The sequence below is a fragment of the Crocuta crocuta genome, unplaced genomic scaffold (assembly GCF_008692635.1).
Source record: "Crocuta crocuta isolate KB4526 unplaced genomic scaffold, BGI_CrCroc_1.0 scaffold791, whole genome shotgun sequence".
In the NCBI taxonomy this organism is placed as follows: Eukaryota; Metazoa; Chordata; class Mammalia; order Carnivora; family Hyaenidae; genus Crocuta; species Crocuta crocuta.
Genome location: NW_027532408.1, coordinates 1,123,478 through 1,148,744, shown reverse-complemented (window position 1 = coordinate 1,148,744; position 25,267 = coordinate 1,123,478). Strand labels below are relative to the sequence as shown.

At 35.3% G+C, this 25,267-nt stretch overlaps 1 protein-coding gene across 3 annotated transcripts in view; it reads left to right on the top strand.

Moving 5' to 3' along the window:
* The first annotated feature begins 8,198 nt into the window (after positions 1-8,198).
* Positions 8,199-25,267, top strand: part of USP15 (ubiquitin specific peptidase 15) — a 117,743-nt gene continuing 100,674 nt past the window's right edge. For all 3 annotated transcript variants that reach the window (XR_013338735.1, XM_077778809.1, XM_077778808.1), the window contains exon 1: positions 8,199-8,325. Coding sequence is in view for 2 of the 3 variants with exons in the window: in XM_077778809.1 (XP_077634935.1) it covers positions 8,237-8,325 (89 nt within the window). In the remaining variant the exon portion in view is untranslated. The remainder of the gene's footprint in view (positions 8,326-25,267) is intronic.

Below are 25,267 nucleotides of genomic sequence, written 5' to 3'. Positions count from 1 at the left end.
ACTATTCTTAATCAGAGAATACTATTTCTCTAGCTTTTAAGGAAACATCTAAAAAGAATTCCTCGGTTGATTTTACCATAAATTTTCTTGGATGTCATGATAGCAAATATGTAATAGAATCAATTTTGGTAAAGATTTTCTTCCTATCATTTCCCATAGATGAGTCTTTCTGCATTTTTAAAAGCTTATTTACTCTCTTTAACATAGTTTTAAAGTTCTTTCAAACTTGGAAAAAATGTTCACACCTTTATAAAATTTTATTGTTTGTTTTCTGAATTAATTTGCACAATATGAAAATATAAAGCTAGAAAATGGAAATCTTTTTAATGGTAGAAGCATTTGGGGGAAAATTATTTTAGAAGGCTGACAGTTCTGAAGTTTTAATTTTCTGATTTTTTTTTAAATTTACTTCGAAGGGAAAAAACTTTGAAATTCATTTTTCTCTGAAAGGGCTGAAAACCTATGGTACAATGCCATTTTCATGAGTCATTGAAAAGCAGTTACAGGATATAGTCTAAAGGGCATTACTTAAAAGCACTCAGCCCTTGCTCTACTAAAAGCAGGGATTTTGTCTTCTTACCTTGATTTACTTCTACTGCCTATTAACCACATTAAGTAGTCAGTAGAGCTGAATGTTACTCTTAGTTTTCACCTGCCGACAAAGACGTTTCATTCAGTAAGCACTTATCAAGTAACCACTGTCCACACAAGGTTTTACAAATGCCTGAGGGCACAGGAAGAAAGAAAAGGAGGGAGCAACTGAAGGAGAGAGAGGAGAAAGGAAGTACGGGAAGAAGGGAAGAAGGAAAGGAGAGAGAGAAGATGGGAGGGAGGAAGGAAAAAGGAAGGAAGGAAATTTTGGCTACATGTATTGATTTATAATCTAGTTTATCTAGTAGTCTGTGTACTATCTAGCTCTATATATACTTACAGCCCTGTTTCTCATAAATCACCTTGACTCAATTTCCTCTGATTGTAATCATGAGTTGGTTAACAGCTGCTTTATCTTCCCTGAACTGATTGAGAGTCTCTATTAGTAAGTCTGGGTAGCATTTCTTTTGCATAGCATGCCAATAAATATTCTACTACAACATGTCTAGAAGCTATTTGAGGATCAACTATTTTCTATCTTGGCTGATATCTGACAAGTTGAAATGTAATCAGCACAATTTATAAGCTCTAGGTCCTCACCTTTGATGGATATTTATTATAATTTGATGTTAAGAATTCGGTGACATTACCTAAAGAGTTAAATTAAGCTCATAATTGCTGAAGACTTTGGTATGGCTATTATCTTCTGTATTGTATCAGTTTTATTATTTTTTAAAATGCTTATTTACTTATTTTGAGAGGGGGGGTCAGGGGCAGAAAGCGAGGTGGGAGATAATCTCAAGCAGGTTCCGCACTGTCAGTGCAGAGCCCAATGCAGGGCTCAATCTTATGAATCATGAGACTGTGACCTGAGCCTAAATCAAATTGGCCACTTAACTGATTGAGCCACCCAGGCGCCACTGTATTGCATCAGTTGTAGAGCTCATTCCTAAAAATGTCTTCCATACTTTTGTCAACTAGTAGTTCAGATAATATATCTTATTGAGCCCAATTTCTTATAATTGTTATCCATGACATATCTGTGTACTGCTATAATAGATCGACAAATTAGTCAATTTGGGTCTAAAATGATTTTGCTTTGTCTTAATTTCCTTCAGGTAGGCTCTTCTACTACCTGTCTGTTTTAGTTTTCCAATACTACTATAACAAATTACCATAAACTTAGTGACTTGAGACAATATAAATGTAGGATATTATATATTTCTATAGGTTAGAAGTCCAATACGGGTTTCACAGGACTGAAATCAAGGCATTGGCAACACTGCTCCTTTCTGGAGATTTTAGAAGAGAATTCATTTCCTTGTCTTTTCCTGCTTCTAGAAGCCATTAACATTCCTCAGCTCATGGCCCCTTTATTTTATCTTCAAAGCGATTCTTCTGTGTCATATTTACCTCTAACCACAGCCAGGTAAGTTTCTTCGCTTTTAAAGATTCTTGGGATTGTATTAGGAACAAATGGATAATGGAAGATAATTTTCTCATCTCAAGGTCGTTAACCTGAATCAAATCTGCAACGTCTTTTTTGTCATGTAAGGTAACATACTCATGGGTTCTTGGATTAGGACACTGACATCTTTGAGGAGCCGTTATTCTGCCTTCAGTGTTGTCAGTCCATAGGTGAGATGACCGTGACACATGTCTTTGATATGTTATGTACCTATTTTGTAATTAGAGAATATTCATAACAATAATAATATTTCTCTATTCTTCTGTGGTTTCCAAGCACATTGTTTTATATTTCAGAATACCTTAATAGAAAAGACTGTGAGTAAAGCTGGAATTTTAATATTATCCTTCTTACCCTTATAGTGATTGGGTTTCTTTGACATGGGACACTATTAATTTTAGCACAAATGTCTAAAAATTTTAATTACTCCATAGCAGCTTTGTGATCTTAATGAACTTGTTTAGACATTTTTCTTACTAGACAAACTGCTCCAGTTGAAGAGGGACAAATATTTCATATGTAATTGGTACTATACATTGAGCTCTATTAAGAGTTTCACATTTGTGATTTTGTTATCTTTTTACTGAATCCTATAAAATAAGTCTATTTTTCCCATTTTACAGATGAAGAAACTAAAGTTTTCAGTGTGACAGAAATAGCAAGTAGCAGAGTGGGCCATTCACACATAGATCTTTCCAATTCCAAAATGTATAATCTTTCCACTCTATTCTATAAACATTTCCATAAACATTAAGTTAAATTATGTGTGGAGGTATATTATTTCCTACACATCTCATGAACCCTCCATACTATAGAAATCATGTCAAATATATTACATAGTAGAATTAGGCCAGTAATAATTTTAGAAATTCATAACTGACTTAGTTCAAAAGGACTTAGACAGAAGTATACTGGCTAGCAACAAAAAGCAATGGTAAATATTTTATAAAATCACTAGGCTTGTTTTATCTTCCTCACTGAGGTCTTCTAACAGACCCTTAATAGGGTCTGTAGTGCCCTATTGCTTAGAGATACCTGGAAGACAGCATCATGAAAAATGCCTCATTTAATGTTTACATCACTCCTGGAACATAGATGCATTCTTTAAAACCTGCCATTATATTGTTCTAAGACTCTTTGTAAGCTATTTAAATCTTTTTGCTATCTAAGCCAAAATGAAGAGAAGGATTGACCAAATAGAAAATCTGAATAATTCAGTCCTCTCTTGGGAGAAAACAAGGTTAATCTCTTTGAAATCTATATAGTTGCAGAATCAGTGGATCATCACACAACTCTCTCCTTTACTTTGGATGTGTAGACTTCATAAATCCATGAGCATAAAAGAAAACATTTTTAAAATCTTGCACAAAACTGATATAAAGTAAAAACAATCAAGTATACAAAGATCAATATTTTGTATGATTTAACTTGTCTTTTAAGACAAAAAATCAGCATGTCTAAAATAATTTTGCTTGCTAAATTTCATTCATTATTATAAAGTTGGGGAAAGGACTCAGAGGCTGCTTAATGTTTCTTTCTTTTCTTTTTTTTCCATGAAGTGGTTCCTTATCAACCTTGAAATCTGTCAGTATATATAAATAACAAAGTATAAAACAGGCAGATTATCCCTACTAGCAACCTTGATTCGATCTAAATCACTCTTGCTTGGATAGGATAACCCAATTCTTTCTTGGAAAAGTTTCCCAGCATACAAGTACTTTTCATTTAAAAATATCTACAAACCATAGAATGTACTGTGTCTATTAAGGTTTTTTGTTGTTGATGATAGACTTCTAGACCCATAAGACTATCTGATTTGTTTATTGATTCAATTCAGTTTAGTTCTATTACCATTCAGTGAGTATCTACTATGGAGTAGACTGACATCAACCTTAAGGGTAGTGCTAGCTTTCAGAGTGTTTTGTGTGTGCTTCCAAAAAGAGAATATCAAGTAGCAACTCATATTAATCAATTCCCAGACTTCATGCTGATGTTAAAATGTGACTTTCTAGGTCCTTTAATGTAGCAGATATAATTTTGTTTGTTCTAATTTTTAAAATTTAAATAACTTTCATTGGGGCAGACAGTTCATTAGAAGTCCCACAATTTCATACCATCTTACAACAGATATGCTTCACCCATTTACATAGTTACATAGTCTAACCCTTGCAAGCATTTGAGTTTTAGTTCTGGAAGAGTTTAATCACCCTGTTTTACAATGAGACAACTAATGTTTACAGAGATTAAGTGACTTGACCAGGGTTACCCAGCTAATTAGTGGCACTGAGCCAAACTCAAAATCCATGTATACTGGCCCTTTGTATAAGACAGTGTATTCATTTCACTACTTTTTCTTTCTCTTTATCAGGTCCCTATATTTGTCTGAAATAAGGAGACTCTGTATTCTTTTTTTTTTAAGTTTTAAAAACTATCATGCACTTAACAATTCTTATGCATATCTCAAGCCTCACAATATCATTAACAGATTAAGCACTTTACTACAAGCTGTTTTGGTGTTTGTACTACTCCCCTGCCTTTCTACTGCCTTTTAGCTATTTAAAGAGCTAGTAAAGGGAGAAGGGAACTATAAAACTACAACAGAAAAGAATGAAGGGTTTAGAGAAGTGAATACAATTGGAGGGAAAGGGAGTTATCAGAGGAAATAACTATTGAGGAAGAACAAGGTAGAAAGAAAAAATGAAACAGTGCTTATTGAAGACTATGGATAGTAAGAGTTGAGAAATAAAGACAGCAAGGTGACAATCATTGTTCCCTTCAGGGATGTGTTTATTCTGGAAGATTGTTCCTTAGGCTCATATAGCCAGCACCAAACCATACTGTGAAGTAGGCAAAACTTGTCTTGGACTTCTCAGTATTTTCTTCTATCCCACTTTATTTAAAAACACAAGTTTTTTTCCTTCTTTCTCTGGCCCATCTCAGGCAGAGAACTGGCTTGCATCTGAAACCTCAGGTTTAAACCTTACTCTCTCCTAAAGGTTTACATATGAAGTCCTTTCTTTTAATTGGTGTGTATAAGAAACACTCTGAAAGGGATCATGTAAACATCAGTGAGTAGAGAGGGGAATTATTTGGAAGATCAAGGAACCCTTCCTAGAGTATCTCTAATTTCAAAGCCTACTCTGCCTTTATGTAAGAAGGTACACTTGGTTCGTTTCAAGCCTCATTTCTTAAGTTCTCAGCATACTGCTTTCCCCTTCTCAAAGCCCTAGGTTAAGGTTTTAGTGGACAAGAAAAGTGCAGAGAGTCTGAGAATGTAATGAAAATCACCAAGCAAATAGTACATTCTTACAAAGTTAACCAAGGGAAGCATCAAGACACTGATTCCAAGTAAGCAATGTAAGTCCTGGCTTATATTCATTTATCTGTGTGATTCAAGAGAAAATTACATTTCTCATCAATTTCTACTCATTCTGAAGGGAAGTGAACCTCAACCAATTCAATGTTTATCTTATTTCTCTTCATAATTTAAAATAGAAGAAGCATAAGTAAAATAAGCAGAATTTCCATAAATTAGTAAACTGAGGTGATTAGACAGTTGACTGCTATAATCAAGACCATCATTTCACAATGTATGTAAATCAACCATCATGCTACACTCCTTAAACTTACACAGTGATACAAGTTGATTGTTTTTTAATAAAACTGGAGTGGAGGGGAGATTGTAAAGATTGGAAGAAAAATTAAAACTTACCCAAAACTTCTAGATTTTGGAGTTAGACTGGTTTAAAATTTTAGTTCAGTCGATTGCATCAATTCCTTCTCTAGAACAGGAATAATCATAATACCTACCTCATAGGGTTGCTATGAGGAGTGAGTTAATATTTTAAAGTATTTAGAACTGGTCTTGGAACTCTGTAAGTGCTTATTTAATAAAATACTGTAACTGTTATTTCTTTCCTGTTTCCAAAGGCAACTAATTAGGGCTACAAAATGATCTCATAAATCTGATGTATAATTCAAATTAACATTGAACTTACATATGTATGTCATTATGACAATGAGTTAACTCATTGCCTTGAACATGGTGCAAATGGAAAGATTATTTTACTTTGCCACATGGGTATAGGCTTATGCAATATTTCAAATATGCATTTTCTTTGAAAGAAAACTGAATAGCACAGTGTGCTTGAGGCATCACTTCTCAATTAGACTATGTTTATAAAATATTGTTCATGCTGTCTCTGTCTTTCAAAAATAAACATCAAAAATAATAATCAATTATGCTATGTTTATAAAATGACAGCATGGTTTTGATTTCAAAGTCTGTGACAATTTTTTTCAACAGCTTTATTGAGATATAATTTACATAGTATACAATTCATCCTGTCACCAGTAAACATTAGTGTTTACTGATTGGCTATTATGTCCTAGGCAATAAACATATTGTTCCATTTAATCTTCATAAAAATCCTTTAAGATAGGTATTAGTATCCCCAATTTTATGATTAAATGAAAAGTTAAGTACCTTGCAGCTAGAGGTTGAGGTAAAGTTTTAACTCTTGTTCGTGACTCCAATATTCTTCCCATCTCTTCCCCTGCCTTTGTAAAATTACGTTGTTGTCTTTTAGAGGTTGGCTGGGAGGGGGGAAATGTGAACCTTTGAGGATACTCGTGGTTAGAGAAACTTTTTTTAACCCATCGTAAGGAAAGTCAAATAATATAAGAAATAGCAGTAACTGGAAGCTGCTTTCAGACTCTCAAATCAAGGTTAACATGATAATGCAAAATAGTATAATGAAGAAAATATGCAATCATAACGTTGATACACAATGCCAGTATACACTACTTTCATTTGGAAGGGTTGGGTACTTCTACCAGCATAACTGCATTCATCTTTATTGCATTCTCACCAAATGAGTTAAGGTAGACATTAAGAATGGAAAACGAGAGATCGATTGGGAGATGTGCAGGAATTCTTATCCATCTTTGAGACTTTTCAGATCATTTACATTATCCTAAAGTCAAATTTCTAGATTTCATGCTTGGAAATACTCAAGCAGTTTTGCCACAATTCATTTGAAACATATATTTAGGTAGCTCTTAGATGTTAGGGGGCCCTATCCTAGCCACCAGGTATTCAGAGGTTTAACACACACACACACACACACACACACACACACACACTCACTCTAAACCAGTGCAGCCTAGTTTATATTTTCAGGTCAGGTTTTCAAAAAGAGAGGTAATCAGTGTGCTCTAGTGGACAGATAGCACATGGGCTTTGGAACCTGGGTTATAAACTTCCCTCTTCACCTACTGTGTGACCTTGGTATTTGGTTTTTGATACTTGATTTCCCCATTTGTAACATAATTGGCTACAATAAAAGCTGCTATCGCTACATAGTTTCTTGACCACATTGGGAAGGTGTGGTCAAGAAAATGTTACTTTATAACATCGAAGATAAAGGCTTTCTCGCACGTTTTCTTCCTCTGTAGTATCTGGCATTATTTGATTCATATTTCACACCCTGTTCACCGAGGAACTGGAACATGTTTTTCACTGCAGTTTGGCGTCTGGGTGTGCCTGGGGAGGCGTCACAAAGAGCCTATAAAAGGTTTCCACCTACAACAGGAGTAGGAGGGCAGGAAGGAGCCCAAGAAGAGCACTGAGGCCAAGGGTTCGGTTTCGGATTGTTCTTTGTTTGGGGCAAAATGCACCGAGCTTAGGTTCTGCGACTAGCAACGTAAAGACTGGTGTCTCAGAACTGTGAAAAATTCTCTGCCGTATCTTAGCTGTCCCCACGCCCCCCGCCCCACCCTACCCTCCAGCGTGAGTGAATGCGCAAATAAGGGTTTCCAGCCGTCTGTGAGAAAGAGGGAGGGGAAGGCAGGAGTCGAGGATGGACGGGGCGGTGGCACCGCTCTAGAGAGAGAGAGGACACAGGTCCCCACAGAGAGGAGTTAAAACCTGGCGGTCCCGGGCCACCGGAGGCCAAGACGAGATGCTGGACGGGCGGGGGCCGATGGGGGGCAGCAGACCTCGGCAGCGCGCTCCGTCCGCCCCCGGGACCGACTCTTGTCCTGAGGTGCCCCCCCCATTACGTCTCTTTTGGTTTCGACCTGCCGACTGGGAGGGGCCGCGGGACGCCATTCCCACAATGCTCTGGGGCGTGCCGCCGCCGTCGCTGCCGCCTCCGCTACCGCTAGTGGAAGAAGATGGCGGAAGGCGGAGCGGCGGATCTGGACATCCAGCGGTCTGACATCGCGACGCTGCTCAAAACCTCGCTCCGGAAAGGGGACACCTGGTGAGAGGAAGGCGTTGAGGTGGCCGTGGTTGCGGGAGGGTGGGGGAGAACTGGGCGGGAACTGCGGGCTGGTGTCTTTCGCTAGTGACAGGTGCGGGCAGGTCCGGCGGCGGCCGCGCTGGGCAGCAGGATTTGGGCTGCTCCCGAAATGTTGGGGCAAAGATTGGACCCGAGATGAGGGCCAGGGGTCGTGACTGGTCGGGGCGCGCGGAGAGGTGTGCGGGGAGCGGCGACGGCGACTCACATAGTTCTCTTCCTTTCCGACCTCCTTCCTACCGTAGTGCCGCTCCCACCTCAGGCCTTCCCGAATGATAGGTTCCAGTCCTTCGGCGTAAGTCTCTGAATTTTTGACAGGTCCAGGTCCCGCAGCTGATCAAGAGCTCGTCCTCTCTCTTCCTCCAGTCATTTCCTTTCCCGGCATTGTCGGCGTTCAAGTTCCTCGTTATTCTGTTTCTTGTATTCTTCCGGGAGGCAGGCTGCAGGATGTTTGCGGTTCCTACTACACAGGTGGCATGTGTCAGGGCGCCACTTCAGAGAAAGAAACCCTAGTTTCCAGGTCCTTGTCGGAAGGAGGGAGAGGAGTACGGAACCTTAGGCTAATGAGGAATACCACGTGGTCTTGTGCTTTCGGGGAGGCTTGGTAGAAACCGGCAGCGTTTCCCTTAGAAGCGCAGCCCTCTCTCGTTTGAAGGATAACGCAGGCCTGCAAAAAGTAGATAAGTCCACTTGAGGCTTAAGTCGCTTGCTAATAGTCAGACTTACGAAATACCAAAGGATATCCTTAAAACACTGAAGGAAGTGTGTATACATTTTAATGCTTGTCGGCCATTGCAAGGGGCATTCCGAATAACTTAGGTATGGAAGTATGTAACATAAAGAGCAAGTCTTCTGATTATTAAGAAGGGTGATGTTCCTCTTTACATGATAACCATTCTTTTCGTGTCCCATTGTCACCATAACAGTGGTCTGTAATTTACAGAGTGTTTTTTCACCTCCCCGTCTGTGACTTAGTGGAAGGAACATAAGATTTAGACCTAGTTAGGTCACTGTTTTCACCGCTTAACCTGCAGTGTGACTTTGTGGAAAGCTAATTTAAATCATTGTACCTCAGTGTCTTCAACTGTGAAAAAATGGGCAATAATAATTTCATTATGGGTTTTTTGTCTTGACTCAGTGAAATACTCCAGAGTATTATCTGTTTATGAGATAGCATTAAATTTTAGTTACTTTCAGGTCACCGCCATTTACATCTAATAAAATGCTGTAGTATTAGGACATTTTTGGGTAAGCTAGTAGATGGCAGTCTTGGGACTGGAATTTTAGTACTTTGATATAAGTCTTGGGATTGTTTTCCTACTGTGTGAGGCTACATTCTGTGCTTTTATGATAAAAATCCCTAAAGGTGTAAACTTGTTGCATTATGCTACAAAATAATGGTCTTTGGATGATTTAAGAGTCATTATTGTTCATATCGGAGTGCTTGTAAGATGTTTCTTCTTGTGTGAAAATTGGGTATTTCCTAAGACATAAGTTTACCTTAGTCTTTGGATGATTAAAGGTAATCCTTGCTTCCTATTGTTGAAGGACATTTAAAAATTCTTAATTCACCTAGCCTGTTACCACCTCATAAAAAGATAAATGTGGATTTCCACAAAATAGAAATCTAAAATTTAAATATGCCTCTTATTCATGTGATATTACTTCTCTTTAATGTGTGGTTTTGGTATACTGAATAATAACTGGTGGTGGTGACACTGTAGGGTGATAGCTACAGTACAGGTATTGTGGGCATTAAACTTTTTAAAGTTTAATATTTTTCAAATATTTTTTGCTTTTTGGCAAAGATCTTTAAAATTATTTTAAAGATCTATCTTAAAGAATACGGGAAGTCCATGAATTTGAGTCTTTTCAGTGCTTTCCTTTTAAAGAGAAGGAAACTGAAGCCCATATTTTTAGGTAACGGCAGAATGTGAAAATTTTTATTCTCAAATTGATTATCCTTCGCAGTTAAAGGGAAAAAATGCAGGAGCAGGATGGTGGGAGGGGGGTGATTTGCAAAAACCAGTTTGGTTTATATGCAAGCCAGTTAATTTGCAATTAGGTGAAACCTGTCAAAAAAGGAAATAGTTTAGAGCAAAAGTTTGATTCAGAGCTTTAAGGAGAATAATTTGATAAGTACAAATTTGATCATCTATGCATAATTACAGAGCTGGTAAAGATATGTAATAATTTAGTAGTTACTTGGACTCATGCTTTTGGAACTCCTTAAACTTGGTTTTAACCATTAAAAAGTTATTTCTCTTTTTAATGTCTTTTCAAAAGATCTTTGGATTAGTCATTTTTGCTTATTGGGGCAAATTCAGTCTGGTATTTTATAATTGAAATGTGTCATTACAGATGGAACATTGTCTTTGTATATGTGTGTAACCATGTCGAAAAAACTGAACTATTGAGAAAAAATGGAAGATTTACCATGTTTATTCTTAAAAGTTAAATGCTGATGTTATGGTCAAGGGTATTCAAATGAATAAATTTCATTACGTAGTTTGTGAGCACTTTTTGGATAAGGACTGGTTTCATAGTAGTCTGGTTGGTAACTAACACTTAGGCATGGGTACAGATTTGATTTTGCTTGAAAACTAGAGTTTCTGTTTATTTGTAAATAGTGAATGATTTTTTATCTGCAGTCTGACTTTCTATAGATGGAAATAAATTTCACAAGTCTGAGATGAGGAGCACATTTTATGATAATTTGATACTAGATTTTATGGTGACAAATCAAAATTGATGCAAGAGAATTAAACCTCTTAAAAAGGTGAAGTACGAAAGTGACACTGATCTGCACTAGAAGGAGTAAAGAAGTAGTCTTATACTGCTATTTCTTAATCTGTATATTAGCTCAAAGGAGATATTCAGAAAACCATGAACAAGATTAGTTAGAATTTAGTAACTATAGATCTAAGGATAAAGGAACTAGAATTGTTTAGCTTAGATTGAATGAAAGATAACTTAATCTTCAGGTACTTGGTGATTTCTTCTGACCAGACAAAAGGAAATTTTGTTTAAAGTATGTTACATGTTAGTATATTAGAATTGAGGAACCTGTTCAAGGGGGATAAGTAGTTAAATAAATGAGTTTAAAAGACAAGTTGTGGGTTATGGAATACTCTCTTTGGAAATATAAGGAAATAAATAAGTAACTACACATCATCAAAATCATTGCCTTATTTCCCCATTTTTATTAAATTTTATTTCTCTTCCAGTCATTTTGCCTAATTTTTATGTGTGATTTTAATTTTTACATACATCTATGGTAATGCACAGCTAACTTTACAAATACAAATTTTGTCATATTTTTAATTAAAAAATTTTTTTAATTTTAGAGAGGGAGAGCGGGTGTGAGCAGGGGAGAGGGTAGGAGGGTGAGATAGAGAATCTTTAGCCAACTCCATGTTCAGAGTGGAGCCTGACATAGGGCTTGATCCTACAACCCTGGGATCATGACCTGAGCCTAAATTAGAAGTCACCACTACCTGGGTTCCCCTGTGTGTCACTTTTGTATACACCCTAATAACTCTAGTAGGTTTAAGGTACATCAGAGAGTAACTTTAATTTGTATTTACAGTCATTTCAAGTGATGTATATGTATGGTATTTTTGTTTCCATCAGATCCAGGTTTTCAGATTAGGAAAAACTGAGTTTTATTTATTTATTTACTTATTTATTTTTGACATTCAGTGTTAGAGTTTTCCTTTCATTCCTACTCTTTTTACTTAGAAATGTTTGAGGCTTTATTTTATTTTATTATTTAAAAATATTTTTTTTAATGTTTTTTATTTATTTCTGAGAGAGAGAGACAGCATGAACAGGGGAGGGTCAGAGAGAGGGAGACACAGAATCTGAAACAGGCTCCAGGATCTGAGCTAGCTGTCAGCACAGAGCCTGATGCGGGGCTTGAACCCACGAACTGTGAGATCATGACCTGAGCCGAAGTCGGACGCTTAACCAACTGAGCCACCCAGGCGCCCCGAGGCTTTATTTTATATGGTCTCTTATGTTTCTGAAACTTTGATTCACACCAAGAGAAAATACCTTAAAATGACAAATCAATTTATAACATAAAGGGACACTATTAATCAATATAAACTCCAAGTTGTTTAGTAAATGCTTGCTAAAAAATTCTTTTTATTGCTATTACTACAAATGTTAATTTGGGTTGTGTAAATTAGGATACATGTCACATCATTTGCAGGAAATGAAACCAGAAAGCAAAACTGTTTTTTTAGTGTTGGTAAAACTGGTGAAGAAAAGGGCAGAAATAGTGACATTATTAAAGCATATTTTTCACATTTTAGTTGCTTAAAATCTAGAAAGGGAATTTTTCCTAATTTAAACCTTCTTATAAGTTTTAAAATCATTTCTAAGTTCTTAGTGAATCCAAAATTAATTAGTACCAGGTACTAATCCTGGTACCTTATTTACCAGGAAGATTCAGAACTTTTCAGTCAATGATTTCATTTATCTGTTTAGTGACATTTAGTTTCCCTCCCCCATCATAACATTTTCCCCCATTAACACATATAAATTATTAAATGTTCTTTTTTTTTTCAAAATAATTTTGTGGCAAATATTAATCTTACTTGTACGTAAGTATAATAAGAAGAAAGTGTCAGGCCATGATGTGTAATATTACATTAAAAAAATTTTTTTAATGTTTACTTTTGAGCATGAGTGGGGGAGGGGCAGAGAGAGAGCTAGAGACACAGACTCTGAAGCATGCTCCAGGCTCTGAGCTGTCAGCACAGAGTCTAACACAGGCCTCACACCCATGAACCCTGAGATCCTGACCTGAGCCAAAGTCAGATGCTTAACTGACTGAGCCACCCAGGTGCCCCTATATTACGTTTAAAAACCACATGCTAGGTATTATTTTAAGTACTTACATATGTTAACTTAGTTACTCTTTGCAACAATTCTAGGGCACTAGAATGTGAAAGTGCTGTAGGAATCCTAGGCTCAGAGTATTCACACAATGATATATCTGGGATTTGAACCCAAGTGGTCTGGGCCTTTAATTCAGGCCCTAAACTCACTGTACTATACTGCCTATTTTGAAGATGCATTTTAAAATGCCCCACTTTAAAAAGGGGGAAAAATGGGCACATTTTCTTTTTAAATGGAATGTTTCATATTTAGTAGCGCAACATTCTACCATTTTATTGCCAACTTGTCTTTTCTGACTGTTCAGTTTAGATATGATACAGTATTTAGAAAAATCTTAATGTCTTCTGGAAATTTAAATTTAATTCATTTAAAGTTTAATGAGTGATTACCTGAGTATGTAGCATAAGTGTTATTTTGATCCAGAAGTTTATTTAAAGAAAAGAAATTGGGGTGATTTATTGTTGAAACATTGAATTTAAATTGTTTATCAGTAATTGTAACCTTTTATTAGAGGCTATATGGCTCCTTCTCATACAGTTTCACAGAAATAACACATCAAGCAGATAGGAAGAACTTGATAGGATATTTTTGTTTTAGTACCTTGCCTGTATTTTAAAAATGTTGGCTTATAGTAAACCACAAATACATAAGGATACCTTTTTGGACTATGAATCCATAGAAACACCCCAGCCCAGAAATGCAAATATGAAAATTTGGTATTTTATGTTTGATGTTTACCAACTGATTTTTTTTCATAAACAACTCTTTTTATGAATTTTGAAAGTCAAAAGACATTTGAATTAAGACAATGCACGTATTGATACCTCTTTAACATCTTGAAAACTGACAGTTCGAGTAGCTTTACTGCAAAAAGAGCAGTCAGTTTTGCCATATTAGTCATTAGATATATCCAATTTATTATATTAGTTTAGAGTGATTTTTCTATTCGTCACTTTGAGAATCACTTCATTAATAAGCCATGATTATTGATAAAAGTGAATTGAAACCATCAGGCATACTGACAAGGAGATAAGGGGAAGGATAAGAACAACCAATGGAAGTGTTTACTTGCATTCATCTGATTTGGTCCTTAAAATAAGGATCAAGGTATAGATTTATATTCCTTTCTTATGGATAGGGCAACTGAACTCAGAGAAGCCATTGATTTGCATGTGGTTCACAGGTGGCAGTTAGCCGTAGCACCACTAGTGAACATTTCTTGCATGCTTACTCTGTGTCGTTTACTGTTGTGAATGCTTTATACTTATGCAGCCTTTAAAGTAAGTATTCTTATTTACCTCATTTTGTAGATGTTTTGAGGAGTTCAGAGGTGGTTTAAATACCTGGTTTATAATGATTTAAAATAGTAGGTATTATCAATATCTCTTTAGTATTAGAAATGTCTTCATGCTGCAAATATAATGCAAATAGTATTTCATTAAATAATTATTTCTTCTTAGTTCCTATATAGGATGTTTCAACAGTTACTAAACCAGTTGTTTTTGTTCCTTGACTCAGTTCACTTTGTGCCTTTTATTTTCATTTTCTCAGTTTCCACTGGAATTCATACTCTATATCTTATATTTTTTTTCTTTTGAAGTCATCTCTCTACACTCTTTTTCCATCTATTCTTTAAACAAGGGAAAGTGATCCTTTCAATTTTATCATCCAGTTTACACAGGAGTCACTGCTAAAGAAAGCTAGAATAAGACTAGTAGTAAGTGACCTCAGTTGTGGGTACAGATTAAAATGACCTATCTGAAGGACTAATGAAGAATAACTCCTCAAAAAGAAGGAAAGAAGGTCAGATTGTAATATGAGGCAGAAAACCTCTGTAAGATTAGCCTGCATTTGATTATATCTACAACACTTTTTACTACTTCCATCAGTAAGATTCTGCATGGTTTCCTTATAGCTCTCCCCCAGAAAAAGAGGAAAAATCATGTAGCAGAAGTAGCCATAGAAAGGATCTCCTTCATGAAGGAAGTCAAAGACTTTCACAAACAAGTCCAAGAGTAGCTCAGGCTATTCTAAATTTTAGAGAGCCAGTTAAATCAAAACCTGGAGCATTAAAGACAAAATTAATTACCTGAGTCAAAAGAGCATCAAGCTCCTTGAGTAAAATTTTACAAAAAAAGATTAAAAATGATGAGGGTGAAATGATCATGGTAAAAGAAATCTGAAAATTGAGGTTACTTTATATTATTTAATTATGTTTAAAAAGCTTGATGAAGTCTAACAGTTTAATCACGGTAGATCTTTGATATAAATGAAAAATTTATATTCACAAATTTGAATGGATTTCAAGCTGTAGAAACTTAATTCTCTGGAGAAGTATAGCTAAATAGTTACATGTACCATATAGTTATGATGATGGTTAAAAAATATTACTCATTTACCATGTTAAGAGCTTTATACCTGTTCTCATTTTGCAGATACAGAATCTGAGATATAAGAGTTACATGTACATAGTCATACTTGAATCAGTGGTAGAGCAGAGATTCCTAAGCCAGACAGTCAACTCGAAAGCCCACATTTTAAACTGACTGCATGATACTCATTTAAAACTGAGCCGTATACTCCTATTCTGGAAGCAGCTTTTTGAGAGAAGAATACTTTGAAGTTTTACAATCAGGAAGTGGTAGCTTTGTCGTATTTAAATAACACTTTCATCTGTTATCCTGAGGAACCTGTAGGATATTCTGTGGCTCCCTCCTTGGTTTAGCTGTCTAGTCTTAGCAGTCTCATTTCTAACTTACATCTCTCTTCTTTGGTACTGGTGGTGTTTCCCATTTCCTGCAAATTACTTACTCATTTCTGCCCCATAGGGCTTTACACATCATTCATATTATTTAAGAAACATTTTACTAATTCTTGACATTGACTTCAAAACCTATCTCAACACCAATCTCTGTAGAATCATCCCTAATAATCCCATCCAGATATATGACCCTTCCACTCTTAAAAAAATAAAGGGGCATCTGACTTTGGGTCAGGTCATGATCTTGTGGTTTGTGAGCTCAAGCCCCGAGTCAGGCTCTGTGTTGACGGCTCAGAGCCTGGAGCCTGCTTCCAATTCTGTGTCTCCCTTTCTCTTGGCCCCTCCACCACTTGTACTCTGTCTCTCTCTCTTTCTCAAAAAAAGTAAACATTAAAAAAATTTTAAATAATAACAGCTTTATTGTGATATAATTCACATATCCTACAGTTTGCCCACTTAAATGTATAGTTTACTGGTTTCAGTATTCTCAGAGAATTGTGCAACCATTAATCAGTATTGGAATATCACCCCTCCCAAGATCCTCCATACCTATTAGGAGCCCCATTCCCCCCCAGTTTCTCCTCAAATTCCCCTGCTCTAGGCAGCTACAGATCTACTTTTTGTTCTACAGATTTGCCTATTTTGGATATTTCATATAAATGGAATCATATACGTGATGTTTTTGTCTGGCTTCTTTCATGAAGTATTAATACTTCATTTCTTTTTATTGCTGAGTAATATTCCATAGTATAGATAATATACCACACTGATATCCCTTCATCAGTTGATGAAATTTGAATTGTTCACATTTTTGGCTCTTATAAATAATCCTGCTGTGAACATTGATCAGCAAGTTTTTGTGTAAACATAACTGAGTTTTCTTGAGTATAGACCTAGAAGTGGAATTGCTAGGTGTCTGTTTAATTTTTTGAGGAACTGATAGGCTCTTTTCCAAAGTGGGTGTTGCATTTTACATTGCCATCAGCAGTGTATGAGGGTTCCAATTTTTCAACTTCATTGTCAGCACTTGTTAGCGTCTTTTTTTGATTACAGCCATCTTACTGGATGTAAAGTGGTATCTCGTTGCAGTTTTGATTTGCATTTTCCTAGTGGTTAATGATGTTGCACATCTTTTCATATATGGCTATTGGCCATTTGTATACCTTCTTTGGCAAAATGTTAGTCTAGATCCTTTCCCCACTTTTAAATTAGATTATTTGTCTTTGTATTATTGAGTTTTGAGAATTTATATATTCTAGATACAGATCCCTCATCAGAGAAATGATTTGCAAAATTTTCTCTCATTCTATGGGTTTTCTTTTCACTTTCACAATTTTACTTGGCCTCCTTCCTGAGTTCCTTTTTTTATCTTAGTTTAGATGTAAAAAGAGGTCATAAAAATTAGTTCTTGCTAACTGATGGATTTAATGTGCAAAGCAGAAAATCAGTTGGAAATGCTTGAAATTTGAAATGAAGATATAAAGAGATTAATCAAGCCATTGATTTATTTGAAAGAACTTCATAGCTTTCTTTGGTTAAGTTTAACAGAAACATTGAAATCCTGAGTTACAGCCTGGCACTTTTTTAAAAAGCCTATGCATTATATGGTTTATATTGGCTTAAAATGCTAGATATTACTGATACCTCCTTTAGTCTAAAAAATGGTTTTATGTTCTTGCTTTGTAAATGTAATCTGAAAGTATATCATTAAATTAGAGATTTAACCTTAAAGTGAATTAACATCCAGAATTGTTTATTTTGCTAATTTTGCATAAATATTTGTATATGTTTTTTTCTGAAACTTTGCTTCATTGGATTAGGCTGAAATATTTGTGTATTTTCTTAGTTGTTAAAGAATGACTATTTTTTATATATACTTTGCAGAGAACAAGGTGGGATTTTTAGAAAATGAATGATATCATATTTATGTCAGTATTAGACAATTAAGCAAGAAATGCTTATCTAAAAATTGTAAGTATAAACATGCTAATTAAGAAAAGAAAGAACTATGCATTCATTAGCTCTATGATTTCCTAAATGTAGCTTCTGAGATTCCCTCATTGCCCCATACTGCTTTTAAACTTCTTTATATCTAGGATTATTTCTCAATCATTTATTGGCCCCTATATATCTTTCCTTAAATTTGCTTCTAATGTGTATGAAAACACCAAACAATTTTTAGAATTCTCCTGCCTTTACCCTGCCACCCCCGAAAAAGAAGAAGAAAAAAGAAAACCTGGCCTTTTTAGTTTCTACAGTAGCTTTTCAGCATTTGAGGACTCTTAAAATTAACTTTATTTTGGGTCCTAAAATTAACCCAGCTTCTTTGGGGCCACTGAAAACTATTCCATCCATACCACAATACAAATTGTTTTTCTTGAAGCATTCAAAATATTTAGCATGATATAATTTAGACCTTTTTTGAAATACTTACAACTTTATGTAAGTTTTTTACTTATTAGAGATTTGATTTGTATTAGATCCTCCCAATAGTCTTGTGAGGTATTTCAAGTGGTCTTCATGAAATGTAAATCAGATCATATCTCTTTCCTGCTAAAAATCTTAAAATGGCTTTCTGTTACACATAGGATAAAATCCTTACCATGACCTTAAAGGCATTGTACAGTCTGGGTCCAGTCTACCTCTCTAGTCTTGTCTAGCATATCTCTTCCCCTCGTCATAACTCCAACATCATTTAGTCAGTTCTTCCAACATGCCAAACTCCCAAAGTTCTGGTCCTAGCACATGCTCTTCCTCCTGTCTCTAGATAGCTTTTTTTCTTTCTTTTCCTGAAATAACTTCTATTCATATGCTAAAATGTTACCACAATATTTTACTACATATGTTAATTACTTAGTTACTCTCCTCCACTGGACTCTGAATTCCATGAACATAGGGACCTTGGCTATTTTGCTAGCTATTCATATGGAATAGTATATACATAGTAGACCTTCAATATTAATTGAGCGGATAAAGGAATTGCATTTCTAAGTTGAATAATCTAAAGGTTTTGGCACTAATTTCTTTAAGACCTCACAGCAAGTAATGTCAGAGAATTTTGGCCTAGTCCTTTTTCTTTCTTTTTTTTTTTTTTAATTTTTAAATGTTTTTTTAGGGTTTAATTAGGCTAAAATACGCCTTTCAAATAAGTATTTCAATTTTTATTTATAGCTTAGTAATAACATTATGATATCCTTCTACTATGTCAATTTTTAAAGAGAATCCTTACTGTTTTGTAAAGAGGGGAATGTTACATGATTTTACTAAGTATGATAAATGGGATTTGTAATAAAGTTTAATGTATTAAAAAAGCATGAACTTTAGAGTCTGAAAACTAGAGTGTTAGTGAAAACAGGCCCTGCATTACTCACTTAGTAGAGTTGTATTTCATTAATAAGTCATATTTTCTGAGTTTTGGTTTCTCTATCAACTAAATAAAAAAAGAAAGAAAAAAAGATGTTACTCTGTAAACTAACATGAAAGCACTTTATACAAAAACTTTTTATAAATATAAAGCATTTACATTTTATGTGATAGTAGAATTCTGATTCAAGCAGTGAGCAACATGATCATATTTGTGTCTTTAAAATGTCTGTGACAGTAGAATGGAGGGGAAATTGGAAGCAATAAACTTAAAGCAGAAAGACAGGTTGGGCAGCTGTTGTAATCATCTATGTTACTAAAAACTGATAGGGAAGGGGAGGTACAGAGTAAGGTACTTTTCTGAAGGTACTTGGTTACTAGATGTTATGGGGGTGAGGAAAAGAGGAATACAAGATAGTATTCTGGTTTTTGGCTTGGGAAATTAAATTATTGATGACATTTGTTAAGGGACCCTTAGGGAAGGAGTAAACATGAATGTGTGAAAATGATTAATGAATAGAGGTTGAGATGTATTAAAAATCCAAGTTGAAAAGGACTAGTAGGAATTGGGAATATGATGGAGAGTATGAAAGGTGAGTGAAGAAGAAATTATCAGCTCTGTAAAGTAGTAACATCTGAGCAGAGGAAGAGAAGGTTGCAAAAAAAAAAAAAAGTCCCCCCCCCCTCTCCTCCAGGGAAAAAAAAAAAAAATGGCAGTACCCCATAGTTTAACTAAAAAAAAATTTTTTTTTTTTTTTACTGTTTATTTTTATTAGAGAGAGAGAAGGAGACAGAGTGCAAGCAGGGGAGGAGCAGAGAGGGAGACAGAATCCAAAGCAGGCTCCAGGCTCTAATCTATCAGCAAAGAGTCTGACACAGGGCTCGAACTCATGAACCGTGAGCTTAACCGACTGAGCTGCCTGTGTGCCTCTCACATAGTTTAACTTTAGAAAGATTTTATCAGACACATAATATAAATCCTTTGAATTTGTGAGAAACTTTTTGAGGGCTTTTTGGGATACGAAGACTTCTTGTACAAGGTGAAGAGTAAGTGAGGGTTGAGGAGAACAAACTTAAGCTTGACTGCAAGGACAAATCAATAATGGAAATAGATACAGAAGGAAATGAGTGTGAGTTGTGACATGGCGGAAGAGGGTGAAAGAATTGGCCTTGTTTACATTCTGACTGGAGGGGGGAACCAAGGTATATGGAGAAACAAGAGAGTAGGGGCTCTTTTTGGCGTAAGTCTCCAAGGACGCAGAAGGAAATTAAATCCAAAGCATAGGACCAAAAATAATTAACCTTGGATTTAAAGAGGATTACAATCTTCACCGATATGTAATAGAATCAGACAAGATTAAGGTGTGAAGTAGAAGAGCTGGACAGAAAGTAGGGGCTTTTAACATCCTCAGAAAGTAGGGAAACAAGATTATCTGTTCAACCTAATGGATGAGAGAGTTAGACTGGCAACATTTTGAAATTTTTGGAAATAGAGAAGGCTATCTGAAGATATGTTGGAGGATTGTGGGTCATCTCTGAAGAATTTGAGAGATTGAAAACCATAGATCTTTAATCTCCATGAGATTTTCTTTACTAATTTTTGAACCCAGATAATATTAACATTATGATAAAAATATTTTCATATTAGTATACTAGTTTGTGAGAATCATGGGTAGTGCAGAGGTGAGGCACTCATGAAATACTTTGTAACCCACTGAAACAGAGGGAAACGGTAGTGATTAGGCTACAGGCAGAGACCTCAATCATAAATAAAGTGATTTTGATCATATTTTGGTACATATATGTCATGGCATTTTATATGGGAGCACAGTCAGATGTCTTTATATTATTAAAAAAGGACTCTATACCTTCTAGATTTCACCTTTGGTCTCATTTATAAGGTATAGAGTCCTTTGTGAAAGAAACTTAAATTAGTGCATTTGTCACAAAGCAGTCAATCACCCTCTGTACTTTGGGCTCTCTGGATATTTGCAGATTGGTATTTCGATGAATTTTAGATGATTGCAAATCTATAATATAATACTTCGTATTAAAACTTAAATCAGCTTAAAATCAGTATATATGTCAGTTTTAGGATTTTTTTGTTTTGCTTATATCATCTTCCCAGATATCAAGGGTTATAATCTGTATTTTCTGTGCTTTTCTTTTCTTTTGAGATGTCACCCAATCATTTCTACTTTTCTAGCTTACTTACTGGCTGCTCTAGTTTCCAAAAGGAAATAATTTCTTGAGAATGAATACATTGTTATGTGTCAGAAACATAATTTGTTAATTTAGAAAGAGATCATATAAGATAAAGAGAGAACATAAACCTACAAATTTCTTTCAAAAATAAATAGTAAAATAAACTATGCATTTTATTCATTTTGCTGTCCATATTTCTATCCCAATTTAAAAAAAAGTATATAATTAGTTTTCTTATTTTTATGGTTGAAATGTCTTTACATTTGTTGACTGTCACATAATTCTTACCCGTTTTGACCTCAAAATTATTCAGTCTATACATTTGACTCCACTTCATTTTGTGTGTATATATGTATACTGTAGAGTTAAACTATTATTCTATATTAAGTGGAATATATTATCCATGTTTAATGTCCTATTTCAGGCAGACAGAAGAGTATAAAAGAAAATATAACAAAACACATATATACACATCTCTTAGTTTAAAAAAATAAAACATTGGGTACCTGGGTGGCTCAGTCAGTTAAGCGTCTGACTTCAGCTTAGTTTGTGAGGTTGAGCCCTGCATTGGATTCTCTCTCCCTCTCTTTACCTCTGCCCCACTTGTTAGCGGGCACACACTCTCTCTTTCAAAAGAAATTAACTTTAAGAATAAATGAATAAGTAAAACATTACAGACACAGTTGCATGTCCCTGTGTATGTTTCCCTAGTCCCACCTCCTTCCCTCCTTTGTCAGAGGGAGCCACTGCCCTGAATTAGATTATTGTTATTATTTTAAATTCTATATTATTTTATTTAGTTTTCTAATTAAATTATTAAAATTATCTTATGTATGTATTTTAATATATGCATGGATCAGTAAGTAGTATGTACTGTTTGTGGCATGTTTACGTTTTCTGTAGTTGCAGTGTGTGCATGTGATATCTTTATATATTTATGTTATATATGTATCTCTTTGCATTTTTTTGGTTCAACATTGTAGTTTTAAGATTTATCCGTATTAATACATGTAGTTGTACTTTTCAGTAGAATTTTTGTGTAATATTTTTGGTATGAAAAATGGATATTAGGGTTTTTTTCTGCCTTTTTCATTCTAACGAATTGTGCTGCAGTATATATTCTTATAGTTGTATTTTTGTAAATATGTGCCAGAGTTTCTATAGGGTAAAACTTAATGCTGTCAATACATGATTGTATGGTATGTACATCTTCATCCTTTGTAGATATTGCCAAATACCATCCAAACTAGTTGGAAGGAACGAGAAGGCTCTAGTTTACTCCCCCTGTGGCAGTATACAAGTTCCTGTTACTATACATCTTCTCCACAACTTAGTGTTGTTGACAGATGTGCACATGCTTGTGTTCACCACCTTCATGAGAACGATATGGTTATGGTGTTAGTTTTTTTTTTTTCCCATTGCTGATGAAAATAAGCATCTTCTCATAGGTATAGAGGCAATTATGGTTTTCTCTTCTGTGGATTGCTTTTTTTTTCTTTTTCCTTATCAATTTTTTAAAAATGTATTAACCTAAAGGACTTTTCATATATTCTAATCCTTTATTGGTTATATGGAGTATAAGTATCTTCCCCAGTCTGTATGTTATCTCTTTACATTGTGGTGTCTTTATTGAATGGTAGCTTTTCATTTTAACCATGGCAAGTTTATCAATCTTTATCTTTAAAATTTTTGCTTTTTGTCTTAACTGTTCTATATTCTAAGGTAATGAGAATTTTCTCCTATCTTTTTAAAAAAAATTATGCTTTTACTTTCACATTTACATTTTTAACCCAACTATAACTTATTTTTGTACAGTTAGTTCTGCTATAACACAGCATGTGTTCCTAAAAATCACTGCGTTATATGCAAAATCATGCAATAAAAAACATGGCATATGGGAAGAAATGGGGCTGGGACACAGCACTCAAAAAAGTTTTGTCAGCGACACATTAAAAAATATAATACGGCACCTAGGTGGCTCAGTTGGTTGAGCATCCAACTTCGGCTCAGGGAATGATCTCGCGGTTTGTGGGTTCGAGCCCTCCATCGGGCTCTGTGCTAACAGCTCGGAGCCTGGAGCCTGCAGCCTGCTTGGGATTCTGTGTCTCCCCCTGTCTCTGCCCCTCCCCTGCTCATGATCTATCTCTCTCTGTCTCTCAATAATAAATAAACGTTAAAAAAAAAAATGAAAACCCAACATAATAAAAGTGATAGCACAGTCTTACATATGTTAAATTGTTAAGAAATATATAACTACCACAATAAATATGACATTTTTACTTTGAAGATGATGAAGTTGACTTGTGGAAGTAGGATTGAAAGGATTGCAGCTTGTGAGTTATTGTGAAGTGATGGAAGGAAAGTTTTCTGAAACCTGCCAAGAATTTGTGGGGTTTTTTGTTTTTGTTTTTAAATTTTATTTAAGTAATCTCTACATGCAACATGGGGCTAGAACTCATGACCCTGAAATCAAGAGTCACATTTTCTTCTGACTGAGCCCGCCAGGCGCCCCTGAAATCTGCCAAGGAAATTTTAACAGCAGATATGGAGAATGTGGTTCATGACACGTTAAAGCGTGTGTGTTTTGTGCATTCTTATGTGGTTCAATGCAACTGAGTAGTTTTCTACATCACCTTGTGTTGTTTCAGAATTAGGACTACAGTAAAACAGGCTAGGCACTTAACGGGGCAGAATTTAAGAAGCTTCCTGTTAGGGTTTCTAGGCAACTCACCTGTCTTACCTAGTCCCAGCCCTGCTGTGTATTAAAGCAGTGCTTAAACATATACTGAAATTTGTGCTATTGTCCCCTCATATATTAATCATATTTCACATTTTAAAGTTTTCAAAACAAACATTAGAATAGAACTGACTATATATGTGAAGTAGATCTCTCATTTTCCCCCATACACTTAGCCAGATCTTTCCCTACTAGTTCATAATGATGCTTTTGGCATATATCATAGTTCCACATACACATGAGTCCAATTCTTGTTTCTTTGTGCTGTTTTCATTGATCTATTTGCTTCTCTCTATGCCAGTATCACATTTTTTACTCACAGGTCTGGCACTAACTTTGTGACCTTGGGCAAGTTATTTCTTGCCTATGAAATTATAATAGTATCTACATTATTGGGTAGTTAAAGGAATAAATGAAGCAATATGTTAAAGTGCTTAGAAATACACACCGGGCCCAAGAGTAAAGCTCAGATGTTAATTATTTTCTTATTAAAAGTAATTTCTTTAACTTAATAAAGTGTCTTGATAACTAGTAGGCTGATATTGCCATCTTGTTTTTCCTTTTCTAAACTGTTTGAGAGGAAATGGGAAAGGCTTATGGAAGGATTCCCTGAGCAGATGACAGGTAGAGTGTCTGGTAAATAGATGTTGGGAGCAGTAGGAGAATATTCTAGGCAGATGGAGCCATTAGGAAAAAATGGAGTATCTAGTAATTGAAAGAAGGTTCTTATAGTTAGATCTCAGCAAAAAGAAAATTAGTACCAGTTGAGAGTAGAGAGGTAGGCAGGAGTAGATAGATCAGGCAAGACCTAGTAGGCAATGTTAAGGATTTTAGACTTCATCTTAAAAGCAAAGTTATAACTATTTATTTATTTTTTTTTTAATTTTTTTTTTAAATTTATTTCTAGGAGAGAGAGAGAGAGACAGCGTGAG